The sequence below is a fragment of the Chinchilla lanigera genome, unplaced genomic scaffold (genome assembly GCF_000276665.1).
Source record: "Chinchilla lanigera isolate Chin_1 unplaced genomic scaffold, ChiLan1.0 scaffold00094, whole genome shotgun sequence".
NCBI lineage: Eukaryota > Metazoa > Chordata > Mammalia > Rodentia > Chinchillidae > Chinchilla > Chinchilla lanigera.
This window is the reverse complement of record NW_004955495.1, coordinates 1,997,720-2,006,264: the sequence shown is the minus strand read 5'-3', so window position 1 is coordinate 2,006,264 and position 8,545 is coordinate 1,997,720. Positions and strand designations below refer to the sequence as shown.

Sequence of the window (8,545 nt, the reverse complement as noted above, 5' to 3'; positions counted from 1 at the left end):
GGGCCCGCGCCGCCGCCGCCGCGTCCCTGCAGGCCTCGGCGTAGTCCCGGAGCAGCGCGCGCGTCCAGGCGCCTGGGAAGGAAGAAGCGCGGTGACAGCCGCTCCGCAGCTGCGCCCGCCCACTCTGCCATCTTCCTACGCCACTCACCGAGTCGTGCCCACACACCCGGCTTCGCAGCCGCCGCCGTACCCCCCTCTCCGCCTGCTCCTCCACGACCTCGGGTCCAGATCCGCTTCAGAGCGGCCGTCGCCATCCTCTTCCGGCCTGTGGTCCTGTCTCCGGGTAGAAATGCTCGGTGCCCGAAATAAAACGCCCGGGGTGTCTCTTCTGCGCAATCGCCAAAGTTGGCGGAAGTGGCTTCCTCCCGGAAGAGGATAGGAAACGGACCGCTGGCGGATGTTGCTGTGGTCTTAGCGGAGTGGACGCTCACGGGTAGGCGGGCCGCACAGGCGCAGAGAGCCCTGGCCACGCCGGCTAGGGTGGCCTCAGGTGAGAGGGCGGGGTGCACCTGGGGGTCGGGGTGGCGAATTTAATTCCCGGTGGGTGTTGCCGGCCGCGGGGCAGAGCTCGGGGCTGATGGGGTCGGGAAGGGGCGTGGGCTGGACCGGTCTCTGTCCTCAGAACGGGATGCGGTGACGCCCCGAAGCACCATGGCAGCGGCAGACGAGCTGGCCTTCCACGGTGAGTGCCGCCCGGACGTGGCCAGAGTTTCTGTTTTGGTTTTTGAGACGGTGTCTCGGGGTCTACCTGTGTAGTCCGGGCTGGCCTCGAACTCCGGATGAGCCTCCTGCCTCAGCCTCCCGGGGTGCCGGATGACAGACGGGTGTCGCCGCTCCCGCCTGAAGCCAGAGTTTCTGCTCCTGCCCCAGAATATCCCACGCAGCCCCCAACTCTTATTTAACGCAAACACCCGGGGGCTATGACCCCCCGACCGGGACCGGAAGTGACCGGGGACTGAGACCCACTGTATCCCTGAACCCATTTCCGCCTTGAACTCGCACCTCAAACCGCAGCCTCCAGCGCGCGTTAGGAGGAAGGCCGCGGAGCTCCGCTCCGTGCCCTAAAACTGAGGCGGGGTCCTGTCCGGGGAAGCAGTGGGGTGGCCGCAGCCGGGACCCCAGCTTCCCCCAGATGAGCAGCGGCCGGTCAGAATCGTTTGGGCCCCAAACGTGCCCGTGGCACATCTTCCCACTGCATAGAATTCGAGGAAGCCACCAGTCTTCTAGCTGAGACCCCAGACGCTGCCACCACCAGCAGAAGTGGTCAGCTGGCCTCCCCGGGCCATGTGGCTGTGGCCGTGGGCTCTGGTGGCACCTATGGAGCTGAGGATGACGAGGAGGAGGGTGATAAGACAGCGGTGAGTGCCCTGCTTCCGCGCGGTGCCTCTGTCCAGCCCCCAGCCGGGTCAGGCTGCAGGCGCAGGCCCTGAAGCCGCGCTGTGTGTGCAGCTGCTGCAGGAGGAGAAGCCGCAGCCCGGGTTCTGGACCTTCAGCTACTATCAGAGGTTCTTTGACGTGGACACCGCCCAGGTGAGGCCTGGGAGGCGCACTCGGGGTCGGCTCAGGCAGGGTGCTGGGGAGGGCTCAGTCCACAGGAGGGATAGGGGTGCTGCCTGGGGAAGTGGGAACACTGAGGCCCCACGTGGCCTGGTGCCTCGGTAGAGGCGAGGAGGTGAGGGCTTCACGGAGCCCTGGAGGAGGAAGAAGGGACTCGGGCAGGGTAGAGGGACTGGAAGTATGTTCCATGAAAGGTCGAAGAAGCTGCCAGCCAGCGACTCCGGCTGGGGCTCAAGGTGTCCAACAGGCAGGCAAAAGCGAAGTCACAAAGAGCCTTGTGAATTCTATTTTGGGGTTGTTTGTTTGGAGATGGTAGTGTTGCCTATGCTAGCCTCAAACTGCTAAGCTCAAGAGATCTTTCTGCCTCAGCCTCCTGAGTAGCTGGGACTCCAAGTGCGGCCAGCATGTCCAGCTGTGAGCTCTGTTAAGAAGTTGGAAGCCGGGTGTGGTGGCGCACGCCTGTAATCCCAGCACTCGGGAGGCTGAGGCAGGAGAATCGTTGCGAGTTTGAGGCCAGCCTGGCCTACAAAGTGAGTTCAAGGCCAACCTGAACTGCATAGCGAGACCCTGTCTCAAAAAGACCAAAAAAAAAAAAAAAAAAAGAAGTTGGAGTCTGGGTTTTATGGGGAGGGTGACAGGGAGCCTTAGAAGGTTTCAGAGGAGGAGAGGAACAAGTGGGATGAGCAGACATGGTCAAGCTCCAGGCCAGCCTCGGTGACAGTCAGACTGGACACAGAACACAAGGCATACTGCAGAGAGATCCAGGCGGGAGAACCCAGGACGGACTTGCTGGGGTGGGGAAAGGCCTGCAGACCCGCTGCAGTGGCGGGAAGCCAAGCAAGAGCTGGCTGGGGCCGGGGCTCAGGGCCACAGGAACAGCCTGGCAAGCCGAGAAGGGAAGGCTGGGTTCTCTCAGGTAGGGCTTTGAAGGGAGGCTGGGTCCACAAGGAAGAGGCCTGTTAAGGCCTCTAGGCCTGGGAGGACCCAGGTGGGGTCCACTCTTGCTCCTGCCTTGCCCTCCAGGTCCTGGACAGGATCAAAGGCTCATTGCTGCCCCGGCCTGGTCACAACTTTGTACAACACCATCTGCGGAATCATCCTGATCTGTATGGTGGGTGAGGTTGCGCATTTGGGTCATTCTCTCATTCATTCAGCAAATGCGGACGAGTGCCAGGCCCGGCTGCACAGCTGAGAACAAAGCAGTCACTTGCAGAGACTGACACTTGGTCCTGCTCAGGAGGGTGGAGACACAGATCTCAGAGGGCGACGGGCCGTAGCTGCGGCTGGGTGGGTGGGAGCGGGGAGGGCGGGCAGGGAGAAGTCTGGAGGGTTCTCTCGGGGACTGGAAAGGTCGAGCAGTTGCTGCCACTGGGTGGTGACGAGAGCGGTACGTGAGGTCCCCTGAGCCACACGGCAGGTTGCGAGCGAGAGAGGGGTGGGCAGTGACCTGGAGAGGGCAGTGCGGGTGGCTGGGCACCACAGATGGGCAGGTGAGTGCACCTCAGCTCGGGACCCTGGGCCTCCGGCTGTTTCTCCCCTCAGGTCCCTTCTGGATCTGCGCCACCTTGGCCTTCGTCCTGGCTGTCACCGGCAACCTGACACTGGTGCTGGCCCAGAGGAGGGACCCCTCCATCCGCTACAGCCCCCAGTTCCACAAGGGTAAGAGGGGTGGCAGACCCAGCCCGGGGCAGCGGCGGAGTTTCCGGGCACGAACTGACTGCCACCTCATCCGCCAGTGACCGTGGCGGGGATCACCATCTACTGCTACGCGTGGCTCGTGCCGCTGGCGCTGTGGGGCTTCCTGCGGTGGCGCCAGGGCGTGCGGGAGCGCGTGGGCCCCTACAGCCTCCTGGAGACGGTGTGCGTGTACGGCTACTCGCTCTTCGTCTTCATCCCCATGGTGGTGAGTGCGGCTGGGTGGTGGGTGGCAGCCGGCCGCGGTGGATGCCTGGTGTGGTCACCAGCTGCCTGTCGCCCCAGGTCCTGTGGCTCATTCCTGTGCCATGGCTGCAGTGGCTATTTGGGGCGCTGGCCCTGGCCCTGTCCACAGCTGGGCTGGTGCTCACCCTCTGGCCCGTCGTCCGCGAGGACACCAGGCTGGTGGCTGCGGCTCTCCTGTCCACCGTGGTGCTGCTGCACTTTCTCCTGGCCATGGGCTGTAAGGTGCGGGTTGGGCCCGGGGGTGGGGGGGGCGGGCCGGGCCGGGCCGGGCCGGGCCGGCAGTGCCGCTGATCCGGATGTCTCTGCACAGCTCTATTTCTTCCAGCCACTGCCTGCGGAGCAGGTGGCGCCTCCAGCCCAAGTGACATCTCTGACCCTGCACACACATCTGCCTCCCACCCTGGCCCGGTCTGTGGCCACCCCCTAGGAAGACGCAGCCCCGCCCCACACGTGAGGCACTGTCCCCCACTGGGGCAAGGGAGCAGCGAGGAGCCCCCTCCAGGCCGCACCACGGCGGCCACCTGCCTTGCCCCGACGGTGACCGAAGGCTCCCTGACTCCTCGAGACCACTCTGCTACTGTCCAGACTTTTCTTACAAAGCAAACACTTTTATTTTCTATGCAAAGGTGATCCAGAGAATTTATATAAAGGCAGGGAGGGCAGCCGAGCAGGGAGCTTCCAGGGCAGCTCGCATGACACAGCCACAGGGCAGGGCCCGGGCCCGACAGGACCCCGCAGCGGGGTGGGGGTGCGCCAGGGGCCCCAGCCGTGCCTGGGGCACACGCAGCGGGCCTGGGCCTGGGCTTGGGCTGAGCCACACTTGAGAGATCAGGGTGCTAGAAACAGGAGGGGGAAGAAGACTGCCTGTCCGAGACACGTTTCCTCGTTCGTTTATTTTCTTTCCTTTTTTGGGAGGGAGAGGTCCCTGCGAGGCCGACCCCCAGCTGGGGAGGGCCGGGGTGCCTTGGCGGTAGTGGGGCCGGCGTCTGCGTCCGCGTCCGGAGGGAGCACACAGGCCTGGTCAGTCAGCTACGCGGGACACCTCCCGGTGCCGCGGCGCGGGGCGGGGGCGGGGGCGGCAGGGCGCGGGCAGGACAGCAGCAGAGGCGAGGACGGAGGCCTGCAGGCAGCCGCGGTCGGTGTACATTCAAGTGTGAGGTGACCCTCGGGTGGGGCGGGCCGCCCTCGCCCACCACGGGGCCTGGGGCCGGGAGGGCCGCTGGCTGCGCCCGGCCGGCCGGGTTTCTCCGAGGGTCTGTGGATTGACACTGGTTCTTTTCGTAAAAAAATAAAATTAAAAAAAGCAGCATGTCACGCCCTGGGTGACCGTGGTGGCCTGGTAGTTGAGGTCCTGCCCGGCCGGCTGCGCCTGCGCCCTGCGGAGGGGAGGGCGGGGCTGGTGATCGGCTCCCGCCCCGCCCCGCCCCGCCGAGGGCAGAGCCAGGGCAGGGGGCTCCCGCAGGATCCGGGCTCCCCAGGATCTCGGTGAACTGTGGCGGCGGCCGGGGCGGGTGGGGCAGCGGCGACGTCCTGTTAGAAGTGTCCGGTCCCGTAGCTGAGCGCCCGGCGGGGGTCGAGGCTCGGCGTCCCAGGCGCGGGCTTCATTTGGTTTCCTGGCGCTGGGGTCCGGCCGGGCGGCGCCTAGCTCCCGTAGTGCATGGTGTTGGTCGGGATGGACATGGGCGATGCCATGGAGATGGCCGGGCCGCCCATGGTGAACTGGCTGTTGGCCGCGTAGTGGGCGCTGGAGCCGCCGGCGCCGCCGCCACCCTGGGCGCCCGAGGAGCCTGCGGGGCGGGCGGAGGGCACTGAGGGCGGGGCCACCCCGGCTGCCCGGCCCCCCCGCAGTGTGAGCGCCCTCGCCCGTTACCTTGGACAATCCCTGTGCTCATTATGGAGCCCATCCGCGAGTGGGTGTGATTGACAATCCCTGTGTTGGCTGCGCAGCGACAGGCAGGAAGGAAGAAGGGAGGGGAGAGCGTCACGCCGGCCCGGCCGTGGGAGAGGCAGTAGCGACAGGGAGGCAGAGAGCAGCAGGCAGGAAGAGGCGCCGCGCGACAGTGGTGCCGGAGGACCAAGCGCTGCTCCGTGGGCCCCGACCCTCCCTACCCCGGGCGGTGTCCCCACGACACGCTCAGACCGCAGCAACACTCACCTAAAGGAATCAGGTTGTTGTGGCCCACGCTGGAGCCACCGGCAATAACACTGCTCAGGTCGTAGGCCGTGGGCATCCCTGCGCCCAGAGAGGGAGGCGTTAGGGCAGGGAGGGGGCAGGGTCCTCCAGGGGCCCAGTGTCAGCCCAGCCCCCGACTCACCGGCCACGGCCATGCCGCTGCTGAGGTTGTAGGTGCTGCCCGTGTTCCACATGTTCTCCGAGGGTGACGTGTAGTGTGAGCCGGGTGGGGGCGAGGGGGTCGTGCCCGTGTACCTGCAGCAGACGGGGTGTGGGCAGGGCCAGCGCTTTGGGACCGGGTGGCAGGGCCTGGGCACCCCGCGCGGAGGCCTCCTACCTGAAGAAGGGGTTCTTCAGGTCCAGCAGGTTACTGGACTTGGAGCCTGTCTGGTCCACCTGGGCCACAATACTGATGTCGTAGCTCTGCCTGCGGAGCAGGAGGCGGCGTGAGGCGCGGCCTGGGGGCCCTGCATCCCCAGCCCTGGCAGTGGGGCTTACCTCTTGTTGGCAATGAGCAGACATGTCCCTGAGAGCGTGTCCCCGGCCTTGGCGAAGAGTGGTGACTGGAAGAGACACCGGACCTGGTACCAGTGGGTCAGGGGCTCCGTCGGGGCCGTGGACAGCCACACGGTCATTCTGCCGGGCAGGGACAGGCATGCACTTGCCTGGGCTGGTGCCACTACTTGGGCCACCAGCTTGTCCCCTGAGCTCTCCCCAAGTGCTGGCCCCACAGGCAGAGCTGGGCACACTTGTGCACGGGGGACCTCCAGCCGCAGGGCGCCCACTGACACTCATGTGCCAAGAGACATGGACCAGGGCCCATGAGGGACAGGTACGCGGGCCAGGGAAGCGCCCCGTCCCCAGCCCACCTCTTGCTCTGGACTCGTTCCCACAAGGCAGCAAGGAGCCCCGGAGCTGCATCCCCATCCTCCCAGCCCCAGTCACAGGAGCCTCAGGTGGGCTGGCAGGGTGGCGGGGCCTCACTACCACACTCACATGGAGCCAATGAAAGCGACGTCGAACCAGAAAGCCAGGCCGTGGACCAGCCCCGAGTGCAGCATGTGGAATTTGAATGGGATTTCTATCCTGGAAGGCAAGGGCAGGAGCTGCTGGGAAGCCAGGAGGCTGCAGGGAGGGGGGTGCAGGACTGAGCTGAGCAGGAGCGGGCTGGGCGGCGGGGTGCGGGGCGCTACCTGTGCAAATCTCCTTCTTTGGCTTCTAAGAAGTTCACTGTATACTTGACAGACTTGGCCATCAGGATCCGGATGTCAAATGTGTCCTAGGAGAGACCACGGGTGTGACCGTGCTTCTGTCACAGACCAGGGAGAGGGAGAGCCCTGGTGCTTTCCTCTGGTCTGGCTGCGCCTTCCAGGCCACAGGGCGGAGCCAGCCTGCCCTTCTCAGACATGCTAGGAGCTGCAGCACTGCACCAAGGGGGGCAGTGACGTGACAGCTCTCAGAATGACAGATGGGCATTCAAGGCTCAGCCTGTGTGTAACCTGCAGATAGGTGCACGTGAGCACGAGTTCCCCATGGGAAGCAGCTAAGGGACCCAGCAGTAGCTCATCCTTAAATGACTGTACGTGGAAAATCCAAGAGGCTCTCTGTGATTTTGTGGGGAAGATCTCCAAGATAAATCATTAAGCAAGTTAGCCAAAAACCAAGGTGGTGGGTCTGGGGTGCAGCTCAGGGGCAGAGCACTTGCCTGACATGCACAAAGCCCTGGGTTCCACCTCTAGTGCCGCCAAAAAGTAAAAAGCAATTGGGTGCTGACACCCACTCCCAGTACTGACAATTTTACTGAAACAAAAACCAAAAACCAAACCAAGAGGCTGGGGTGATGGTGACACACACCTTAATCCAGCACTTGGGAGGCCGAGGCAGGAGGGTCACCATGAGTTCAGGGCCAACCCTGCACTGCATCATCCTGCCTCAAAAACAACAACAAAGAAAACCCTAACAATTTTACATCAGACTGAGAGAACTATAAAGAGAGTCAGTCAGCTGCTGACAGCATCAGGGAACAAGCTGGCAGCCAGATGTTCGTCCTAGCAAGAAAGGAAGCCCACTGAGGGGTTCCCTCCTTGCCCCATCTTTGACCCTGGATGAGTCCTGTCAGCAGCCTCTGCGGTGGGAACAAAGCAAGAGCTCTGTGCGCCAGACAGTTAAGAGCTCAGGGGCTCTGACATGAGGAAATCCAGAAGGGGAAGGCAGACATGTGCAAGGTCATGTTTTGCCCGATCCCTAGGCCGTGAGGTCCTCAGAGGCCAAGACTCCAAGCAGGAAGCTGTCCTAAGAGATTAAAAAGCTGAGTACCAACTGGCCATGGGGGAATCCTGGGGGAGGTGCCGAGAACCTCTGGTCTCCATCCCGACTCCAAGGGCTGAGAGTGGAGCCCTGTGGCAGAGCACCTGCCTAGTACATGCACGGCTCTGGTTCCACCCCGTACCACAAAAAAAGAACCTAAATCCCCAAAAGCACTACTGCAGGCTAGCCCTAAAACAGTGCTGTCCAAGTGTGGTCCTGTCCAGGGTACCCTAAAAGGTCAGAACCATGTTCATAATGATGGTAAGATGTTTGCTGCCGCCCCCCGACCCCCTTTTTAAAGGCAGAGTCTTACTATGTACCCCAGATTGGACTCAAATTCACCAGGATTGTCCTGCCTCAGCCTCCCAAATGCTGGAATTACAGGTGTGCAACACTTCCACCAGCATTTTCTGCCTTTTTTACCCTTCTGCTTGTCTCTGACACAGACTGGAGGCAGAAGCAGAGTGCAGCTGTCTTCTACTGGGCCAGATATTAAAGAGACTTGCAAACTAAATAACACTATTTTTACTCAAATTTTATTTGTAAAGTTTCATTTTCATAAAAAAA

At 62.9% G+C, this 8,545-nt stretch overlaps 3 protein-coding genes across 6 annotated transcripts in view; 1 reads left to right on the top strand and 2 right to left on the bottom strand.

Moving 5' to 3' along the window:
• Positions 1-336, bottom strand: part of LOC102028873 (chromosome unknown open reading frame, human C19orf52) — a gene marked incomplete in the record, with an annotated part of 1,310 nt that extends 974 nt beyond the window's left edge. Inside the window, 2 exon segments of the mRNA XM_013505174.1 lie at positions 1-72; positions 149-336. Coding sequence (XP_013360628.1) covers positions 1-72; positions 149-254 — 178 coding nt within the window.
• Positions 337-384: 48 nt separating this feature from the next.
• Positions 385-4,807, top strand: Yipf2 (Yip1 domain family, member 2). Of its 4 annotated transcripts, none has more exons than XM_013505172.1 (9): positions 385-490; positions 623-682; positions 1,201-1,358; positions 1,450-1,530; positions 2,581-2,668; positions 3,100-3,216; positions 3,294-3,460; positions 3,522-3,715; positions 3,809-4,123. In XM_013505172.1, exons 2-9 carry the CDS (start codon positions 652-654, stop codon positions 3,861-3,863), a joined length of 891 nt encoding a protein of 296 aa, XP_013360626.1. In that variant the 5' UTR covers positions 385-490; positions 623-651; the 3' UTR covers positions 3,864-4,123. The 4 variants fall into 4 exon arrangements, with proteins under 4 accessions (XP_013360626.1, XP_013360625.1, XP_013360627.1 ...); XM_013505171.1 differs by having other exon boundaries at positions 386-490; positions 3,538-3,715; positions 3,809-4,807; XM_013505173.1 differs by having other exon boundaries at positions 386-490; positions 3,522-3,720; positions 3,809-3,901.
• Positions 4,091-8,545, bottom strand: part of Carm1 (coactivator-associated arginine methyltransferase 1) — a gene marked incomplete at its 5' end in the record, with an annotated part of 18,576 nt that continues 14,121 nt past the window's right edge. Inside the window, 8 exons of the mRNA XM_005406133.1 lie at positions 4,091-5,285; positions 5,369-5,437; positions 5,654-5,731; positions 5,814-5,926; positions 6,009-6,098; positions 6,170-6,307; positions 6,668-6,757; positions 6,865-6,950. Of these exons, the coding sequence (XP_005406190.1) occupies positions 5,140-5,285; positions 5,369-5,437; positions 5,654-5,731; positions 5,814-5,926; positions 6,009-6,098; positions 6,170-6,307; positions 6,668-6,757; positions 6,865-6,950 (810 nt within the window). The remainder of the gene's footprint in view (positions 5,286-5,368; positions 5,438-5,653; positions 5,732-5,813; positions 5,927-6,008; positions 6,099-6,169; positions 6,308-6,667; positions 6,758-6,864; positions 6,951-8,545) is intronic.

Excerpts from the sequence above, each read along its gene's own strand:
- Yipf2 (XM_013505171.1), top strand. The coding sequence starts at position 652 with ATGGCAGCGGCAGACGAGCTGGCCTTCCACG. Across the intron at positions 683-1,200 it reads AGACGAGCTGGCCTTCCACG|AATTCGAGGAAGCCACCAGT; the intron begins GTGAGTGCCGCC and ends CCCACTGCATAG. Across the intron at positions 1,531-2,580 it reads TTGACGTGGACACCGCCCAG|GTCCTGGACAGGATCAAAGG; the intron begins GTGAGGCCTGGG and ends CTTGCCCTCCAG.